At 41.0% G+C, this 22,628-nt stretch overlaps 2 protein-coding genes across 8 annotated transcripts in view; both read right to left on the reverse strand.

Annotated features, from left to right (window-relative positions):
• Positions 1-4,802: 4,802 nt before the first annotated feature.
• LOC124130951 lies at positions 4,803-6,877 on the reverse strand. The gene is made up of 2 exons (XM_046494006.2): positions 6,684-6,877; positions 4,803-5,231 (listed from the first exon to the last, which is right to left on the reverse strand). Exons 1-2 carry the CDS (start codon positions 6,749-6,751, stop codon positions 4,850-4,852), a joined length of 450 nt encoding a protein of 149 aa, XP_046349962.2. The 5' UTR covers positions 6,752-6,877; the 3' UTR covers positions 4,803-4,849.
• Positions 6,878-9,672: 2,795 nt separating this feature from the next.
• LOC124129789 (protocadherin gamma-A1-like) overlaps positions 9,673-22,628 on the reverse strand; it is an 89,428-nt gene continuing 76,472 nt past the window's right edge. For 6 of the 7 annotated variants that reach the window (XM_048390526.1, XM_046493192.2, XM_046493216.2 and 3 more), the window contains exons 17-19: positions 13,661-13,939; positions 12,520-13,072; positions 9,673-11,974 (exon numbers count right to left, since the gene is read on the reverse strand). In XM_048390526.1, the coding sequence (XP_048246483.1) occupies positions 11,906-11,974; positions 12,520-13,072; positions 13,661-13,939 (901 nt within the window). In that variant the 3' untranslated portion in view covers positions 9,673-11,905. The remainder of the gene's footprint in view (positions 11,975-12,519; positions 13,073-13,660; positions 13,940-22,628) is intronic. The other variant, XM_046493224.2, reaches the window with a different exon arrangement.

The following is a 22,628-nucleotide window of genomic DNA, read 5'->3' on the forward strand; positions in this document are numbered from 1 at the left end:
CTGCATCACTTCGGGCTTTCCTCCCACATTAAGCTGACACGCTGTGATATAACTGGAATCACTCACAATATTTTGTGATGCACAAGGCCATATTGCGATACGTATCACGATTTATAATGTATAATTCTCAATTTTGAATTCAGAAGCAATCTGATACATTAAGGTATGAATTGAAGTTCATAAATGGAACAAAACAAGATTCTGGTACAACATAATGTTTACTCAATAAATATGCAGCCAACTTGGGCCCCGGATGCATGCTCCGGGGGCAGTGAAGGCATTTGGCGTGTATATAACATTAAACACATTATAAAAAACACTATTTTAAATCACCCGATACATCAAGGATGAAAAAATGATATTGTGATACGTATCATGGAGAGAATGAACCTCAATTTACGGATATACCGATAATACTGCACACCCTCAGTACTGATAATAGGACATTGGTACAAACTTGCTAAATTGCTTGTGTGTACCCTATTCTTACCCCAGTGCAGTTAGTGTTGCTTGTGGACCAGTTGTATTATACAGTATAAGTGATTTTCTGATTGTTTATTTGTCATTTTATTTTGTTTGTGGTTTTGTTGTTATGTTAAGGAAATATTTTCACATTATGTTTTATAGCAAGTGAATAAGTTTGTTATATCAGACAGTCAATAAGAAACTGTTTGCATCTTTGGAACCTGTATATTTAATTTGAACATGATGCTAAGGTTTTTACTGTATACTGCTTGTACACCAGTGTGTTCTGTTAAGTGGTGTGTTCTCAGTGAGGAAAGATAAGTATTCTTGCTTAGCATCCTCGTCATTACTCAAGAAAGCATACAGAAGTTTGATTTTGGCATTTGGGGATAGTGTTAAGCTTCATAACCTTCAGACATGCATGATGCAACACACATAGAAGTTCTAGACATAGAAACATGCACTAAACGAACTTGGGTGGTGGAGCTCTCTGACTTGGTTGATACCTGTCGTCATATCCCGATTGCATAGTTCGATATAGCTGGAATATTGCTCAGTGTGGCATTAAACAACAAACAACCAGAAGTGAATTTGTAAAGAAATATAAGTTGATCCTTGAGGGCAGTGTTCAAAGTGAGATTTGAATCTGTCAGATATTGTCCATACTTGACAGGTCTGTACACAAAGGTATTCACTACATTTCTCTTGGGGGCGGTCGGGTAGCCTAGTGGTTAAAGCGTTTGCTCGTCACGCCGAAGAACCGGGTTCGATTCCTGACATGGGTACAATGTGTGAAGCCCATTTCTGGTGTCCCCCGCCATGATATTGCTGGAATATTGCTAAAAGCGGCGTAAAACCATACTCACTCACTCACTCACCACATTTCTCCATTGTACATACGAACATTTTGCAGTTTAGTCGATATTTTTAACCAACGAATCAGTGTTCGAAATAAAAAGAAATATCAGGCTGCCATCAGGACTTTAGAAGCAGGCCGTGACTAAATCCACACATGACAAATCCACATGTTAAGTTACTCCAGGCCATGAGGACTCGTAGAAGTTTGAAACTACGGGTCGGACACGAGAAGTACCTGCCACAGATCTACGGGCAGGCTCTTATTTCCAACACTGCAAGAAGTCAATGTCAGGGATTGATGAGCACTCTCTCAGAAGTGATTTTTAGCAGTACTTACAAGAAATCAAAATTACTTATGGGCAGTAGGGCTGGGACGAGTCCAAATTTACTACCAGAGTACCCATCCCCTTATTACCTGACCCTACCCAGGTACCCTACCCCCTATTACCTGACCCTAACCGGGTACCCATCCCCCTATTACCTGACCCTACCCCCTCTTACCTGACCCTACCAGAGTACCCACCCCCCTATTACCTGACCCTACCCGGGTACCCTACCCCCTATTACCTGACCCTACCCCCTATTATCTGACCCTACCCGGGTACCCTACCCCCTATTACCTGACCCTTCCCGAGTACCCACCCCCCTATTACCTGACCCTACCAGGGTACCCACTGTAGGTCTCAAGCGATACAAAATGTCTGATTGGGAATTTTTTTTACCACAGCACTTGCAAAACGTATTTAGATACATGTATTAAACAATCTGGTCATGCATACACTGAAGTTGACTTAAGGTTTATCTTTATTCAACCGTATGAAAAGTCAGAAGGAATGGGTGCACAGTCAGAAAGAAATGTGAACATTAGTGACTTGTATTGTAGCCAAAGAGTTCTAGATAATGTTTGTCTTTAAACAATATATCATGTGACTGACCACGGGTCCGGGTAGTCCTGTGGGTACCCGGGTCCTTCTCAGCATCCACCCGACCCGAGTACCCGAGTTATCCTAGCCCTAATGGGCAGATCCTATGCAGTGTTTTAAAAAATATGATTTCCAACAACATTATCGACATCTCAACTTCTGTTTTTGTTTCAAACATAATAAAGGGAGTTTATTTGGTAAATTGCCCCAAAATACAATTCAATGGGTTTTTTCCGATAATGACTGATTTTTCATCTTTGATTAGCGATTAGAGCATTCAAAATATGTGTTCAAGCCTCATATAGTTTGACAAGACTGCCTATATGTATTTTCTTTACATCAAGAGTCGAGTTACTGGTGTTTCTTTGTTATTTTACATGTCCAATTTGTTTCCTGGATAGTTGCTGGACACAAAAATATTACTGTTGTTTGTCTTTTGAACATTTAAAAAATTGTTTACACATGTCTATGTCTATTCTTGTCAAGATGAGAATGAAAATCTGACTTTGTTCACAAAGGGGTAGTTTGTACTGTGACAAGTTGTCCATCAGTCACACCACTGTAGTCTGGAAGGTGATTTAAGGTACCGACGTTTACTACAATATCTGAAAAACTATCGGACCTACTCCAGTCAAAGTTGGTATGAGATTATTAAACAGTCATACATAACTGGATATTACATTTAAAGACAATTGGTGCATGAATAAAAAATCTGTAAAAAAATCACAGGGCCATATGACACGGTTGAACCAATCAACTCAACTCGAAAGGGTGCACGGGAATCAAGCACGTTGAGAAGCCTAATGCTAACACCGTATTCGTGCGTGCGTGATTCCCGTGCACCCTTTCGAGTTGAGTGGATTGGTCCAACTGTGTCATATGGCCCTGTGACGCAGGGGTAGCGTTATGCAGATGGCTGTTTCAATGAATGCTCGTTCCACCTGTGACGAACAGGTCTGGTTGTTGATGAAATATAGTGATAGCTAAATAGACATTTTTTATTCATGCACCGATTGTCTTTAAATGTATATCCAGTTATGTATGACTGTTTTATAATCTCATATCAACTTTGACTGGAGTAGGTCCGATAGTTTTTCAGATATTGTAGTAAACGTCAGTACCTTAAATTACCTTCCAGACTATAGTGGTGTGAACATACATATATAACTGTCTCTTTCTTCATCAGTTTAATTACAGTAGAGCATTTACAACAGGTTTGTTTTGATCTGGCCGAGGAGTTATTGACTATTCCCAAAATGCGTTTTGATGAGGTTCGCATTTCTTACAAAACCAATATATATTATCATCTATACATACCTACTAACTTTGCTATTTATACAGACCTAACAGACATTTTTGAGGTTTTACTTTCATGTTTCACTTTACATACAATTTGTTGCTATTTATTTTGTGTCATCTATCTACAATGTACACTGACAGTATATAGCAGGGCCAGCACAGGTTTAGATGTGTGGATCTTTTCTCATCAACATTGTTGGATCTGGGGATGGACATTGATAATAAACTAAATAATTACATTATTTTTTAGCTCGTGTGTTTTATTTTTGATGAGAAGGATTTAGGTGTGTAGAGGAAAAAATGTCAAGGAAGCTGACTTTCTTGGCAATTGCTATTGATGGTCAAGGTTTACTACACTTTGGTATTTCCTCAAAGGTACCGCATTCCCTCTAATAAGCACCCCAGCACTTATTCTTTGAACAAGCTTCCAAATCCAGTGTGTAATTGAGCCGTGGTGGTAATTAGAGACCCGGAGTTTAATATTTCAACTACAGTTGCTACATAAGCTACAGGCTCTAATACATTTGCGTACAATAAAATTGTATGTCCTAATACAGAATAGACTTGAAGATAGAGAGCGAATGTTGACATAGTATTGTGAGACCGCCTCTGTGGTCTAGTGGTAGAGCGTCCGCCCGGAGAGTGGAAGGTCCGGGGTTCGATCATCGGCTGTGCCATACAAGACGTTAAAAGATGGTACTTGTTGTTACCCTGTCTGGCGCTCGGCATTAAGAGGCTAAAACAAGGACTGGTTGGCTCGGAGTCAGTATACTGTGTCGGGAGTGGGGTATTCATGTTAAACTGCGGCATGGTATCTCAGTGGGCTGGCACTATCAATCAGCATCAGTCGGGAAGCAGCCACACACACACCTTTGCATGCACGTCGCTATATAAGTGCAGTAATCTTGGACATGATGTAAAACCCAATTTCACCTCACCCCACTTTGTATTGTGAAATTGCAACATAAATACTATGTGTGCAGTGTTAACCAAAGAAATACAAACTTAATATCATACATGCAAAAAACAGCTTGTGTCAGGTAACAACTCTGTAATTAGTGGTACTGTATCCGGAATGTAAGTTGCAAAACACGGGTCATGGTGTTGGACGTTGCTTCGAACCCGCGTTTTTTACAGGGAATACGGTAAAATGTATCAGATGTTTTTCCTGGTACGGGGATCTGACTCCCCGGGCTCTGTAGGCCTACGTGCTTACCTCTATAGAAAATACTTCGTTGGTTATAACAAACCCAATGATAGATTATGACAAGTTTATTTTCTGAGGTCTCTGTGAGAAGTGACTTTCAGTAATAAAGTATTTCCTGATGTGGTCTACCCCTATCGGCCACGAGAGGTTCCGCAACATCGAGCACGAGCTTCTCTCCCGGGTACAATACACGGGAGATAACTCCGTCCACATTAAACAGCGACTTGCGTGTGAATGGTGGCTCGCCCTTTCTGAGGAGTTCTTTTATCTGAGAAGAAGCTTTTTGTATTATAGTGAAATCGTCTTCAAGTTTGGAAAAGTCTGCAGTCAGCTGGTAACATTGACGTTGTAAACATCTGGTTTCGTAAATAAGTTCAACAACTTTTTCTTTGGCCGTTTGAAAATCTTTTAATACTGTCGGCCTTGACCTCCGTTTCTTCCTCTCAGGCGGATCGGGTGGGCTGTTGGGTGGGTGGCTTCTACAAAAGTTATACTTTGTTAAAGGTGTAGGCAAAATAGGGTTCAGAATTACGTTTGGGGAGATGTTTGAGTGTACAGTAAATACTTGAATAAACAGAGGCGCCTATGCTTGTCGTAAGAGACGACTAACGGGATCGGGTGGTCAGGCTCGCTGACTTGGCTGATGCATGTCATCGTATCCCAAATGCGTGGATCGATGCTCATGAAGTCAATGACTGGATTGTCTGGTCCAGACTCGATTAATTACAGACCGCCGTCATATAGCTGGAATATTGCTGAGTGCGGCGTTAAACAACAAACAAACTTGAAAAAAAACGCTTACCGAGATTAATCGCCTAGCTGCCACCGATAATCACCGGGCTAACTAATGTATATAGCAAAATAAACACCTACATTGAATAAAGGTCTTGTCAAACGTCTAGGTGAAAAAAAGAGACATTTAAAACAGATTTGATGCAAAACGCCTCTCCGAAATAAATAACGAATGTTGGACGCGACATCCCCCCAGGCGGTACTCAGTGGCCTAGCTAGCACAATATAACAAGCTCCTACACTTTGAAATCGTCACAAAAATAAAATAAAATAATTGCAAAAAATCCGTGGTTTGTTATAGTTTTTTAAATTAATTTACAGGTTGACCCACCTACTAGTGCCAAAACTGTCGTTGATGAGTTCGATGTTGTTGTTTAATTGTTACATTTCTTTTACCCTTTTCGCGAACACCTGGTGTCATCACTGATTTTCAGGGGTCCATTCAAATAATTTTCACAGCTATTTTACCCTTTACGCCAAATGGAATCGGTCTCGGTGGATAGTCCAGTGGTTATTCTCTTGCACTGACAATTTATATTTTGTGAGGATATCTGGGATTGATCACAATAATCAAACTGTTTTATACTTGAAATGAGTTACCGTATTCGACGTAATAAGCGCCCAGGGCGCTCTCAAAATTAGAAATAGGGGGCTCTTATTAAAATATTTTTTTGGTGAAAAAAACAGAGTTGAAAGATAAATTTAGTGGTTTATGCTTACAGCCGGAAATGTATACTAGTATGTACGGCAGATATATATTTTTCCAGAATTTAATTGCCCATAATTAATGGTGCATATAACACAGGAGTGCGTATTATACGCGAATGAATAAGTCTTGTATATATTGATCAATCGGAAGGGGTACTAATTGGGATTGTTCACGTACCAATATATTAGCAAATATCGCCGTGGGCGCTTATTAGAGCGGGGCGCTTATTACGTCGAATACTGTATGTACAGAACATGGTTTGGATATTTCGTGAAATCTCAGTTTTAGATATGTTACACTGGCCTGCTAGTGTTTGTGTTTTATAAGCGGTATGAGTGTTTAAGAAAAATAAGTTAATTTTAATTTAAGAAAAATAAGTAAATTTTAATTTCCCTTAGCTACGTCCCTGGTACTTGGGCTTTGAACTTACCTATCTGTGTTGTCGGTGATACTCTCATCCCAGTGGACCCTCTTCTCCCGAGCGCTGTTTATGTGCATTGTGGATGAGTATGCGATATCATTGGAGGATATAAATACAAAACAGATGGAAAAAACACACCAAGTCTAGTCCGAAACATTTCCCAGAGACGTGAGACGAGTGTGTGTGGCAAGTTACCCCAGCGACATCCATTATGACGTTGTCGTAACATGACGTCATAATACTACCTTCGCCACAAACAGACGACGTCATGTCATTGTACAGAATAGTTGAGCAAGATTCTCTACCATTCGTCACCACTCGCCCTTTTCCGTAACCTGCAAGAAGACCCGTCCCTCTATCGATGAATGTAATGTGCGAAAATACGACAAACCAATCAGAATGCGCGTATGATTTCAAGTTCTTCGTCAAAGAATCCCTCAGAAATATTTTTTATTTTACATATGTCTTGCATCTAAAAATATACCCAAGACACAGTTAAATGTCTTCAATCATACTGTATAATTCCACATGTCTCGATGTGCTTTAAATTGCATCTGAAATATATATAATATATGGGGAAATAAATGTGAACCATTACGCAACGAGTTGACAATTGTTTTAGGTATGCCCGTCTGCGCTAAGACGGAACCCGGTCGCAAAAATGGCCACGAGAGGGGCACGAGTCGCTATTCGGCTTGTCCCGGAATAACACGAGTTGGGTCACGAATGTAGTTGAGCAAGATTCTCTACTAGTTACCGACGAAGAATTAACAGGGCTGTTCAGGGACGCGATCTTAGCACCGAGGATACAGTGTGTCGAGTAAAGATCATGTTTGGAAGTCACGAGATGAGAGAAACGTGATATTTCACGAGACGCATGGAATTTCCTATTGAGACACATGAAATCCTATTCTTATGTACTTTTTGTGTAGTTATTACCGTAAAATTGAATTATTTCTTTAATGTAAAACCTTAAAACGTAAACTATCCCATCCTAACACGCTAGGACCTTTCACAACCCCTTGTAAGTCCGATTGAAAAAAGCAGTTGGTAAAATCTTAAAACATATAAACAATAGTAACAAAACAATGTTGATGTCAATGCATAGAGGTTATCACGAGAGTGTGTTTGGGGATGGTAAATATTCTGCTTTAGGAATACACGAGAGTGTGTTTGGGGATTGTAAGTATTCTGTATTAGGAATACATAGTGTTATTCCTAATACTGTATATTTACCATCCCCAAACACACAACCGTGATAATCTCTTTATCATATTATGTCATTCTTTAATTCTGTGCTCGAAAAATCTCTTCCCATCTCTCACAAATATTACCTAAACATTGTTTTCCTGGAATGTGCGCATTAATATATATTACGTCAGAATGTAAGCGACGTGTCAGTCGGAGATTTACAACAGTCAATATAGTTCCATCTGAAACCTGTTTCTTATACAGTGGCGTTACTATGAAAGGCAAAACAAGAATTGCCTACACAAGTTGTTTCTACTTGCCTTTCGCGACAATCCATCCGCTGTCCGCTAGAGTAACTGCCCTTTATTAAAGGGAAGCTACTCTGTCCTGTCATAACGTTACGAAGTGCAGTCAGGGGTACACACAGCGACAAAACGAAAACAAGGTATCAATTCGGACGTATTACGACCAAATACAACTGTTTTAATGTGGGGAAAAGGTTCCAAGCCGCAGAGGTCTACAAGCACAGGTATAGAAAATGACCTGCTAGGCTATTGTCCTCGGTAAATTGATCGCTATCTATATCTCCAAAGTTGCCAAAACTTGTAAAATGACTTAGCTACGTCACAGTTAGACACTGATTTTCATCTCTATTCGCATATGATCCCAACGGATATCGCTTTTATCCTTTGGCTTTATTCTGCCGAGAAACCTACCCATAAGATGATAAAGTTCTATATCATACATTTGGATATGATCATATACAACTTAAACAAAAATTACTCTTGAAATCTACGAGACCGATTTGGAAGGGAAAGAATACCCGATGGTCAGGTAACAAGAATGACGCTGTGCGAAACGAATAGACTCATTCGACGAGTGAAAAAAAAATGGAAGTTAATAACAAAACAATTGTTCTGCCAGTTAAAATATCAAGTATTATCTTCACTGTAGTGAAATACCAAGTGTGTAGTTCACTGAAATGGAAATATCGCCGTTTCTCAACATCAGAACACTCAGTCGTTCACACTGAAGTATATAAAAAAGTGTACCTCGTCAGATTGTGACCCGTGAAGATCCGGGGTAGAATACTTAGTAACCCATGCTTGTCGTAAAAGGCGACTGAAGGGATCGGATGATCAGGCTCGCTGACTTGGTCGATGCATGTCATCGTATCCCAGTTGCGTAGATCGATACTCATGATATCAATCATTGAATGGTCTGGTCTAGACTTATTTACAGACCACCGCCATACAGCTTGAATATTGCTGACTGCGGTCCCTGAATTTTAAAAGATGTCAATCTGTCCATAGTTTCTTTGTGATGAGTTAAAATATTTTTTAACGATGTTATAAAATACACACTTTGTTGAACGTTCGCAAATTGAAGTCTGTGTACATATTTTACAACACTCTGCAATTTGAATGGTGACCTCCCTTCAAGATTCTGCCTTTCGGTCATGACCGGACATTCTGCGTCCAAGAATTTATACATTACATAAATTCTGCTTCCCGGTCCGACACCAAAAAGACACTCGCAGCGACAGCTAATGTCCCTTTGTGGACCCTAGAAAATATATACATACAAAATATATAGATTCTACAGTTCACTGTTGAGTGACAGAGGCACATTTCGAACAAAGTCACTTGCCCAAGGAGACACCACATGTGGTACATGTGCTTCAGTGTGGGGCAGGGCAAGCGAAGGGGAATCCAGCGTCGACTTGTGGACTGACTAGACGACCCTGGTTCACGATCAGCATCAACTGGCGGTACTGTTGAGCTCTAAGGATGACAAAGATGCGTCGTTCTGGAAAGACTTTATTTCTCAAGAAATATCTTCTCGTGAAATCACATTTGGAGTATCATTTGGGGGAATCACAATGCTTATACTCGTATAAATGATCATATCAATGTAATACTAGGTCAGATCATATAAACGTAACAGGTGTTAGAAATATATATACATGTTGAAAGAGTATGGAAAGAGAGGAATGAATGTTAAGCGGGACATACAACCCACTGATGTTAATAGATTTATACAGTTTATTATCAACCGATTGCGAACTGTATGCGCTCTTCCAATAATTTGTAACCATAATATTTTGTAATCTTTATTGTAAATTGTCTTAATTTTAGTATATTTGAATCAATTTCGTAAATCGCCAATACAAATGATTAACTTAATAAAATGTTCAGTTCAGGATTTTTGTAACTTTGTAAATACATTAATGTTCATTATTTTGTTGAACGAAAATTGGACATTTATTTCTGTCTTGAATATGATGTGGGGTGTCAAGACAAAGTGGTCTTTGTATTAACACGTTAACAGCCGCACTAAGATATCTTAGTGTAAAGGATCCAATGAGGGATTTTGATTAGTGCCATGTATTTATCATACAGAATATCATCACATTCTTGGTTAATGACATTATGTTTGCAATGTACAAAGCGTGCACGTGACGCTCCACGAATATATTAAACATTTCAGACAGGGGGCGCCATATTACATGGATTATGCTGACATGAATGACACACATGGGGCAAGATAGACGCGAATGCTTCATTCTGATTAAGGCACATTTGTTATGAAGTAATTCTTGTTCAATGCGGATCATATTTAAAGGGGGCATGCTCTGATCTGGTGACCATGTCCAGTCTAGGCCCAGACGTTGTAAGTTTTACCCTTTGTGCATGGAAGACGTCAGACCTGCGTATGTAGGGGAAAAAAATGTTCGATTGACGTACAAAAAAATAAATGAGTTAGCAGGGATTCTAAATGGACATTGAATTACTTCCAAGGGCTGCCAATCATCTCGAGCCGAGCTCTCCTTTCATTGACACACTTTAGAAATGAATGTGTCTGTGGGTTGTCGAATGATTAGCTCGTCACGCCGAAGGTCTGGGTTCGATTGACCACAAGAGAAAGCCATTTCTGGTGTACCCCGCCGTGATGTTGCTTGAATAGTGCTAAAAGCGGCGTAAAACAATACTCACTCAATCTGACGATGGCACTGTCAATCCACAGGAATTGTTTGTGTGAGTTATATATTCAGTTCTGTTGAAATAGCCATCATCAAATTTACATCTTAAAGGAATAATCTAGTCTGTAGTATTAATGATGATATTAGAGGAATTTTTGTTCCATGTCTGCATCTGCTTGATACAACACTTGACGTTATGGCGCATACACTCAAATTCCAGCAATCTCGTTGTGTCCATGTTGCATGGGCCATGAGGACAACGTACGGCTACTGAAAACCTTCCGGTAAGAGCTTCCACGGTTGAAGAGTTTCTCAGTATGACCATTCTGTCACTCACATGCATATTTACATTAACCCTTAGTTACACGAACCAATCAGCTGTCCAGAAAACTAACCAATCAGCTGTATTCCTTGAAACCAACCAATCAGATGTCCTCAAAAAGGGCAAATCAACTGTCCTGTAGACGAACCAAGCAGCTGTATTCCTAAACGAATCAATTAGATGTCCTGAAGACGAACGAAGCCGTTTTCCTGTAAACGAACCACATGTTCCTTTCAGCTGTCCTTGACACACATATTTCAGCAGGCCAGTTAGAGAGCCAATCAGCTCTTTACAAGAACCAATCAGCTGTCTTGACATCTCTCCGCTTCAAGCAAGCTACCAAATCAGACAAATCAGAAGTCAATACATAATTGACCATCAGCATTTACCTATGAGTTGATGCAAGCATTGCACTGTTCACTGTAGCATTAGAAATAGCACTTGAAAGAAGACACAAACAAGGTCACGTTAATTGTTCAATCTCCTTGTCTCCCCTTGGCATTCTCTAAGCCTATAACAATACTAGCGTATTGCCATAAAAATATCATCTGGTTGTCTTGTGCACCAATGCACCAATACTGTCAATTGTTGGTCAGGAAATCAGCTGGGTGACGGTGGTGTTAGTATCACGTGTTATCGGCGAATCAGCTTTGTGCTCGCACTCGTGAATTGCACGTGCACATGTCAGAGAGTGCCTGACGAAGGTCAATGTTATACACAATAATACACCATTCTTCAGAAATACACAGTTATTTCTGGTTTCTCGTCAATCGGCGAAATACCCGGGTCGTGATCTAGGCTATTCTGTAAATAGAAAAGCAAGTGTTAATAATAGTGTATTTACTGAACACTACTCCTAAGGTAAAAACACTGCAACAACAGTCCGTATTTATTAAAAAAATAATGCAATTGATCGGTTAACTCACATTCTTACGAAGTTTTAGATATTTATTTGTTTGTTTGGTGTTTAACGCCGCACTCAGCAATATTCCAGCTATATTATAACGGTGGTCTGTAACGAATCGAGTCTGGACCAGACAATCCAGTGGTTGACATCATGAGCATCGATCCACGCAATTGGGATCGATGACATGCATCAACAAGTCAGCGAGCCTGACCACCCGATCCCATTAGTCGCCTCTTACGACGAGCATGGGTTGCTGAACACCTATTCTACCCCGGAAAGGAGTCAAGTTATTTCTCCAGCATGTCCTGCGGACGATGTGTTATAATAGTATTTTTCAAACATTTTTAGCAACAGATTAATGTTTAAAAAACAATACAGCCATCATCCAACCACACCCAAAGGGAATATCAATTGGTCAGCCCCTACTAAAACCGTTACTTACCAGTGATTTATTTGAAGGCATCTCACCATTCCCCGCCCACGACAACTTTTTATTAGGAAGGGACTTTGTCCCGATGCCGTTCATACTTTTCATAAGTCCCTTCTTACTGCTTGTGCTATCACTATGGAGGCTGTCATTGGAATCCTTGAACGTGCTGAGGGAGCTGTTCTGATACGAATGACTCAGCTCGTTAATAGGTAGCCCATCCTCATCTTCCATATTAGGAAAGACGGCGGCATTAGAAGGGAATTTGCCCGGATTCCTGTAAGGAATAACAGCAGTCTCGATCTGAATCTCGTCCACGTCTCGGTCATTCTCGGACTCGTCGCTATGGATGTAGCCATAGTTACTGTTGCCATCCAGGGTGAAGGGGTTCTCTGCCAGTGTCGTGCCTCCATCTGTCGATTCCTCGTTGGAGAAGTCGATGGCTACACGCGACGGGGCCCTGGAGCCAGGGTGCTTCTTGAACATGATACCACGTGGGTCGAGGGAGCTGCGGTTCTTGGCCTTGTCCAGCTGCTCCGTGCTCTGGAGTCTTCTGAACAGAGAAAGGCTGGAATATTAGTAGTGATGATGTAGAACAGGGTGTCTGTGAACAAGATGACTGACACGTTGAAGAAAAAAGAAAAAAGAAAAGAAAAAAAATCTTAACTAAAGTGTACAAGAAAATACTACTACTACTACTACTACTACTACTAGTACTACTACTACAACTACTCCTAATACTACTAATACTAATAATACAATTATTAACAACAACAACAACAACAATAATAATAATAATAATTATAATAATAATAAAAATAATAGTAATAACTGGTGTTTAAAACATAAAACACCAATGGTACTACTACTACTACTACTACTACTTCTACTACTACTACTACTACTACTACTACTACTACTACTACTACTACTACTACTACTATCTTGTACACTTTTATTATTATTATTATTATTATTATTACCATGACAGATTAACTATAGTAATATCGGAAGTTCTTTAACTTCTTTTGAGTGTTGTGTATATTTATTTTGCAGGAGTGATTATGTGAGTTAACCCTGCACTATTTTGGAAGAGCCACGCTGGAGATGAAACGACTCGGATTTACAATTAAAATTGATATTTTTGCTTACTTACCGTCTAACTATGTATACCGTGAGGATGATGACGATGATGAGGAGAGTGGCGGCGACAACGCCGAGGCAGATGGAGACGACGTCGCTCCCGGCTTCCTGCATGGTCACGTTGCCAATTGTCGGATTCAGGGGAGGGAACTTGACCTTTACTACCGCTGAGGACTGACGGGATGGAACGCCATTGTCCGTTACTATGACAACCACGTCGTATTGGTTTTCCGTCAGGTTGTCTTGATTGGCCGATATTCGGAGCTCACCTTGTGCGTTGATGGCGAATAGGCTGGAAATATATAAAATAAGTGGGATGTTAGTTAAAGGTTGAATAGTTCCTGCAATTCTCTTCTCTGAAGACAGGAACCGATCAGTTAATTTTTCACAACAAAATTTTAAGGACATTCAGCTTGTAGTCACTGGGGGACTTCTTTTCATCAAATAAAAACACAATTATTGCCACAATAAATACTATTGATGTTTGTCTGGTTTGTTTGTTGTTTGACGCAATCAAAACAAATATACAACGCCAGTGCCAGAGAATTACCAGTCCATTGGGCTAGACGCAACCTAGCGGTGCACGTTATGTGCATGGATCACGGGAAATCAATGATGACACCAGGGCCCACTTGCACAAAGCGATCTTAGCGCTAAGATGATCATAACTCCCATACTTTAACATAGACTTACAATAGTCTTAGCACTAAGATCGCTTTGTGCAAGTGGACCCTGGTGTTCACGAAAAGGGTACTATCAAGCATGTCTTGCCCTACCGGTAGCAAACATTATTAGAATAAATATGTGAATTTGTAGAGCGACAAATCCACTCATAAGCATGCTAAAAGCTCTAACATTGTAACCCTGGTCAATGGATCAGTATGCACTCGATCTTCATTCTTAGCTCCTTGGGAAGTATACAACCCAAGCTGCATTTGACGCGCTGGAAGGTTAATAGGTACCTACCGGGTACCCATTTGCTGCCGAAGCTCTAGACCTCTCAGGAGTCAAGCCCACCAAAACTTCAGCTAAGAAGGACAAATACCTTTGGGTCGACGGGCACCGTATTGGGTAAGAAATATGTTCAGTTAACATACACCTATTAACCTTATACTCTTTTAACAGTCATTGAACAGCCACTAATCTGATGAGTGAGTGAGTGAGTGAGTGAGTTGGGTTTAACAGTATTCCAGCTATATCACGGCGTGTCAGCTTAATATGGGCGGAAAGCCCGAAGTGATGCAGTACTCAGACGTTTACTAGCATGTTATGGTGCTTATAAACCTAGAAACAAAGTCAGTGAATTGCAGCGCCTTAGATGACTGGGCCACCCTGCCCCTAATCTGATGAAGTGTCTCAGTATTTACATATTACAAGACCCGTGAAGATCTTGGGTAGAATAGGTCTTCAGCAACCCATGCTTGCCGTAACAAGCGACTATGCTTGTCGTAAAAAAAGACTAATGGGATCGAGTAGACGGGCTCTCTGACTTAGATGATGCATGTCATCGTATCCCAATTGCGTGGATCGATGCTCATGATGTCAATCACTGGAATGTCTGGTCAAGACTCGATTATTTACAGACCGCCGTCATATAGCTGAGTTCGGCGTTTAACAACAAACAAACAAAAAAACCAAACATATTACATCCCAGGATATCACATTCTAAAGGCTGAACAAATACTGCACACTCATGCCGGTGAGATATGGATGTCCTCATTTGGACTGACGTGGGCCCAGGTGGTCCGTGACGTGACGCTGCAGTTTCAAACGTCGTACAATTGGCTGTAATTACACGTTGGAGACATGTCAGCCCTATTGAGCTTCGTGACTCAAAATGGGCGAGTGAAATAAGCAGTGTTCATCTGTTTTTCCATGCATATGTGAATTCCAGAGCAGATTAGACCCCTAATACCTCATACCTATTGTCCGTGGTCTAGTGGTAGAGCGTTCGCCCGGAGAGCGGAGCGGGTTCGATCTCCGGTCGCGTCATACAAAAAGACGTTAAAAGATGGTACTTGTTGTTACTCTGTCTGGCGCTCGGCATTAAGGGGCTAAAACAAGGACTGGTCGGCTCGGAGTCAGTAAGTATACTGTGTCTGAGTGGGGTATTCAAGTTACACTGCGGCTTTGTATCTCAGTTGCCCATGGGCTAGCACTATAAAATCGGCATCAGTCCGGACTACTACTAGTACAAGCACACACACACACACACACACACGCACGCACGCCCGCACGCCCGCACGCACGCACGCACGCACGCACGCACGCATCAAAGCGACGTTAATATTAAACATCATTTCACCTCACGTCATACCTATTGTACTATTTATTTGTTTTAACGTCCAACTCGACACGAGCTATATGACGGCTAATCTGACCTGGGACTCAGTGATTGATATTATGAGCATCGGGATGGGCATCGACCACACCAACGAGCCTGATCATCCGATCAATTTGGCCACTGTGGTGACCAGTGCTTACCCGGGAGTTTAACAGCAGATTAAAATGTCATTCTGTGACAGAAAGGTACCTCCGCCGAAATAAACGCGACAAAATCCTTTTCAGTTTATAAGAACTCTTTGCTGACAGCAGTGTCCGATGTACGATTCCCACTACAGTAAACTACGGTTATAACGCACTAAAAGGGTACTAATTTTAGTTCGTTTTAACCGTAGTTCGTTATAAGCATATATACAGCATAACTACAGCAAATAGTCGGGACCAAAAAGTAAGTTCGTTATATCCGTCAGTTCGTTATAAGCGCGTTCGTTATAACCGTAGTTTACTGTACATCATAAGCATGTGTTTTGAATCACTATCAAACAGCGATGACACCAGGTGTTCCCGAAAATATGAGGCGTCCTGCAATATTCACCGGTTAGGTACTGTACGGCTGTACTGCAGGACTGTGCTGTACAGTTACTGTTTCCAACTGAAACCCAGAGATGATGGAGATGGGCTGGTCAACCCCTGTCACTTTGCTGAGATTGTGTCATTTTGTCCGACGGTGTGATACGTTGCTCATGCTATCAACCACTGGTTTGACTTGACCGGCTCGATTATCTACATACCGCCGTGATATACCTGGGATAAGTTATCTGCGTAAAACAACATTCACTCACTACATTCTTAAATCGCAGTCACTTTCACAGAGTGCATGGAACGCACGTGCAGCATACACACACAAACAGTGGGGCGGTCGGGTAGCCTAGTGGTTATAGCGTTCACTCGTCAAGCCAAAGACCCGGGTTGATTCCCGACATGGGTACAATGTGTGAAGCCCATTTCTGTGGTCCCCCGCCATGATATTGCTGGAATATTGCTAAAAGCGGCGTAAAACCATACTCACTCACTCACTCACAAACAGTGAAATGTACACCTGAAGGGCAATAGACATGTCCAATGACGATCACTGACTGACTGGACAAGATCATTTAGATGTGATTCAACCATCATACAAAATGGTTAGACCCGGGTAGAGAATAGGTTTTCAGCAACCCATTCTTGCCGTCAGAGGCGACTATGTTTGTCGTAAGAGGCGACTAACGGGATCGGGTGGTCAGGCTCGCTGACTTGTTTGGTGCATGTCATCGATCCCAATATTGCGTATATCGATGCTCATGATGTCAGTCCAGACGCGATTATTTATAGACCGCCGGATTATTGCTGATTGCAGCGTTAAACAACAAACAAACAAACAAACAAACAGAAATATGGCTAACCGTTAGGAAGAGTCCTTGCAGTTATTGGACATGTGACACCATAAAGTGAAATGTCGGGACACTAACTTTTTGTCGTCTTCCAGTTTTGACAGACCAAGCGTACATTATAATTCAGTTGTGAGCATTCCCGGGATAGAGGAGGACAAAGGCGCGATCGTCAACCTTACTGACGGTAATTACTAGTTGTGGCCCCGCAGCATTAAATCAAGCAGGGGGGGGGGGGGGGGGGGGACCACATGACCGCGCCGAGGCATCCCTCACACATCACACACACCTACACGGTGAAGGGTCTCATTGTATAGTAATTATGTGTTGTGGCAGAACTATAACATGCTGCATTTACAGAGAAGTGATAGAAATAGTTCGAGCATATAAATAACCACCCTGTGTACATATTCCTATAGGAGTCAGAGATCATGGTTTCGGCATTGTTTGGAAATGTAAAACGTCAGCACTTGAGAACAACCACCCCAACTATCCATCTCAACAGACTCCGTCGCTCACAAAACGCAAAACATTCCATGAAAGCGAACGACATCACCAGGCGCCCGCGAAAATGGCACGTATGCCCCGCCCCCACCGGCAGCACCCGCCACCCACACGGTCTGCATAAAACAGCTAGTGACTGCTTGATGCGAATATGTTTCCGGTGACTGTTGTGTGTCTGTACTTCATGTTTGTTTTGTTGTTTAACGCCGCACTCAGCAATATTCCAGCTATATGACGGCGGTCTGTAAAATAATCGAGTCTGGACCAGACAATCCAGTGATTGACATCATGAGCATCGATCCACGCTATTGGGATCGATGACATGTATCAACCAAGTCAGCGAGCCTGACCACCCGATCCCGTTAGTCGCCTTTTACGACAAGAATAGTCGCCTTTTACGGCAAGCATGGATTGCTGAAGACCTATTCTAACCCGGATCTTCACGGGTCCTGTACTTTATGAAGGAAATTCACGAGTGAATGGGAATTCAGATGTTGTGCTTGGAATGGCGTTGTTATTGATGTTTTTTGTATGGATTCAGATATTGAACACAGAGGAACTTGCTGAATCTCGAAACTACAGAAAAATATGAGTATCTTAGAGAAGACTTTTCAGGTCTAACAGTGTAGACAACGCGATTCATTTTAACAGAAGGAACTCGTTAGTCGGGACCCCGATAGTCCGAAAAATCCTGCTTTCCGAACGATTCTGTTCTTAACATCCCCGTAAGATCCGGGTTAGAATTGATCTTCAGCATTCCATACTTGTCGTAAGGGGCGACTAACTAGATCGGGTGGTCAGACTCGTTGACTTGGTTGATGCACCATAATGTCAATCCCTGATTGTCTGGTCCAGACTCAATTATCACACATACTTGGAATATTTCTCAGTGCGATGCTAATCAACAAACAAACAACCCTTTGACCCAATGATTCTTTAATCCATATATTCGTTAATCCGGACGACACCGTAGGGATCAACGAAATTTCACAGCACACTCAAACGATAGTTTTGGAGTGAGTGAGTGAGTGAGTGAGTGAGTGAATATGGTTTTACGCCGCTTTTAGCAATAATCCAGCAATATCACGGCAGGGGACACCAGAAATGGGCTTCACACATTGCACCATGTCGGGAATCGAACCCTGGTCTACGGCGTGACGAGCGAACGTTTTAACCACGAGGCTACCCGACCGCCCCTGATAATTTTGGAAGGAGTTTATCTGCATATCTGCTCACAACATTTGCAAAAGACTACACCATATCACTCATAAATCTGTTCCTCTCTATATAAATTATTGTGAAGAGACTGAATGTACACGGCCACTCTACAGTTTCACGACCAACCTGCCCCGAGCCCCAACCCCTCACACGTAGAAAAAGAAAAACTGAAAATTAAAACAGGTAACGCAAGAAAGAAACATAAAAAAACGGTTCTGTAGCGGTGAGTGTATTGACAACAGTTTTCGCCAATCGGACTTACAGGCCGTTCATATTTAGGAAGTGGACAGTTTCTATACACTCTGTTTGGCAGCGGCCAGGGTAATTCTGTGTCAGCAGCTATGCGGACAAATACAGTAATTGTCTGTGTGTATAGGCAGATGCCCTCGTCATAACAAAGTTGGGAGATGTGTATACACCAGACGAAAAGACACTGTTTCATTGGTGTTAAACTCTCACCTTATTTTATATTTGTAAAGATGACAATAGCAGCTTTGTTGGGTCTCTGAATTGATCATACTTTTTTTAATGGAATGGAGTCAATTTTCTTTTTACGAACATAATATGCTTTTTCACCTTTTTGTTTAAACTTGAAGAGTTTTTATGAATTGAATGTTTCATTGGCGTTAGACTTTCACCTATTGTATTGTCAAGTTGACAAAAGAGGCTTTATTGAGGCTCAGATTGGATTCTACTTTTTATGGAATGCATCCAATTCCTTTTTGCTATGACATTTTACGTTTAGAACAGGTGTGTCATAAATGTTAGACCATCACCTTGCATTGTTTTCGGGAGGCTCCGAATGGATAATACATATATCGTTCTTATTGCACTGAATTATTTAAAATGACATTTTTCTTTTTGTTTAAGTAATGAATGAGTGACATTTAACGCCACTTTGAACAGTATTCAAGTTATATCACGGCGTGTCAGCTTTATGTTGGAGGAAAGCCTGAAGTGTTGCAGGTCTCAGACGTTTTCCACTTTGCACGGTTATGGTGCTGACAAACCCAGAAACATATTCGGGGCAAACTGGGATTCGAACCCACGATCATAGATTTCTGGCGTGCCCAAGGGACGTAACTCTGCACAGCGAATTGCGGCGCCTTAGACGACTGTGCCAGCCGCGCCCCCTTTTGTTTTAAACTTCAAGGGTCATTATGTAAGTTTCGGTTATGTAAGACTTCCCCTTTCAGTGACAAACAAAATGTTCGATGCAATTCCCTATTTGACTTGTACCGTATGGTCCCGTGTTTTTTTTCAGGTGAAACAATTGACTTGCCTTTGCATGTTTTTGTGACGCTAATATTGTTGCGAACACCTGGTTCCTCAGCATTTGATAGTGATTCATAAACACATGCTCATGATATACCGAATCGTATAATCGACTCTGCTTTTGGAAGATATTTCTTATGAATATTGATAAGGTTTTGTCACTTTTATTGCCAAGTTAACAAAACAGGTTTTATTGAGGCTCCTAAATTATCTTATTTTTTTTTAGAAAGCATTGGGACATTTTGATCACATGAATTATTATTTGTTTAATTTGCTTAAACTTCAAGAGTAGTTATGAAATGTCTGTTTGTTGCTTTGTGAAGTGGTTGTTTTATGTGTAAAGTGCTACAAAGCTATACACATTAGTTACATTAACCATCCTTTAATGATATCATTAATGTCTCTATTAAGTCAATAGTAATGTCATATTTGAGATGTCAATGTATTTATACACCACTGTATCGACACAGCACACGAAGTTCATCCTGATAGACTCAAATATCTATGGATTTTCGGATACAAATAAAAAAAAAGAAAAAAAGGAATAAGCTAGTCCATGCTAAGCTATTGGTGTTATTTTTGGGGAAAGAAACCTCAACATGATCTTGATAAGATAAGATAAATCGTTGTACATTTCCGACATAAGAAACGGACGCCCACGTATATTTCCAAAAGGTGTTTAAAAGGTGGTTGTCCCAACATTGACCAGAATGTCGCACCTATGGGACAAACATACCCTCCCCATGCTGGAGAATGCGGAAGAACACCAAGCGTCGAGCACGAGAGAGGAGCCGGCTTATTCACGGGTGCCAAAATTGACCAAGATTTGGGCCGTCTTACTTGACAAATTTACACCAGGTTCTTCAGCGTTAAAATAGATAGTGATTTCCGTTGCCCGCGATTCAAAAGGCATCAAGGAGACAAAAAAGCGGAGCTTTGGGAGTAAGAAGGAATCCTCCTTCAAGTTTGAATAAATCCGCTAGACGGGCAGAACGCCATGCCTAGCGGTCTTGCACAAATAGAAGAAAAACAACACAATGTTTGGTTCAATCGCGACAGGTATTCGCGCTTTACCTGTAGCAAGTAGCTGTCACTGTGGATGGGATTTGTGGTAATGTTGAAGATATCGAGTTGCATTTTATAAGATTACTTAAAACGTCTATGTAGTGCATGTGTCTTGACAGATTCCTTTCTAGTGTTGGTTCACGTCTTGTTCGTTGCATGTTTATACGCATCTTTTATGCATTGTCGCTTTAGGATAACGAGTTAAAGGACCATACAAACTGATGGATAAATTTGAGAATAATTCGAAAAACAATTTTGGCAAGATCATAGTTGGTTTTGTGCATTGTATGAAATGCAATGAAAGATTTGGATTGATATATTATCAAGAGGACGTGCACACAGGAAACGTGTTACACAGGATAGATTTTGGACAAAACATTGTCTCTATATTCTACATGTTTGGTATTGGGACATCCTTCAATATCAATGTCGTAACATAATGACAATGAAGTTATCAGTTTGGTCAAAGAAAATGTAATGAACTAAGATAACAATGATACGACAGAGCGTCCAAATGGCAAGAATACACTAATCTGATTTAGTATGGTAGAAACTATTACTGTGGGCATTGTGTCTTTGTAATTTATTTATAATATGATTGTAAACAAAAATGCTGATGCTGTGTACTCATTCAAAAGACGTGAAATAATGACTCTAACTGAAGGTGAAGGCAGCTTAGATGTAAATCTAAAACGTCAATGCCAGAGAGTAACCAGTCTTGTTTATCCAACGAAACTGATTCCATTTGGCGTAAAAGACAAAAAGGTGAAAGTTAAATGAATTGATCCCTGAAAATCAGCGAGTGAGTGAGTGAGTTGGGTTTAACGCCGCTTTTAACAGTATTACAGTTATATCGCGGCGTGTCTGCTTAATGTGGGAGGAAAGCCCGAAGTGATGCAGGTCTCAGACGTTTACCACTTCGGTGAAACCCACGAGCACGGGTATGGTGCTGACAAACCTAGAAACATAATCTGGGCGAACCGGGATTGGAACCCACAATCTTTAGGTTTCTGGCGTGTCCAAGGGACACAACTCTGCACAGTGAATCGCGGCGCCTTAGACGACTGGGCCACCCGTGCCCCCCTGAAAATCAGTGATGACACCAGGTGTTCGTGAAAAGGGTAATGAGTAACAAACACTCACAATTCTCTGTAAAGTAAAAAGTGATGCCATTCATATCAACAGCAGAAGGAAGAAAGGGAATAGAGG

The sequence above is a fragment of the Haliotis rufescens genome, unplaced genomic scaffold (genome assembly GCF_023055435.1).
Source record: "Haliotis rufescens isolate VD_foot unplaced genomic scaffold, xgHalRufe1.0.p SCAF_9, whole genome shotgun sequence".
Classification (NCBI taxonomy): domain Eukaryota; kingdom Metazoa; phylum Mollusca; class Gastropoda; order Lepetellida; family Haliotidae; genus Haliotis; species Haliotis rufescens.

Excerpts from the sequence above, each read along its gene's own strand:
- LOC124130951 (XM_046494006.2), bottom strand. The coding sequence starts at position 6,751 with ATGCACATAAACAGCGCTCGGGAGAAGAGGGTCCACTGGGATGAGAGT. Across the intron at positions 5,232-6,683 it reads ATCACCGACAACACAGATAG|AAGCCACCCACCCAACAGCC; the intron begins GTAAGTTCAAAG and ends TAACTTTTGTAG.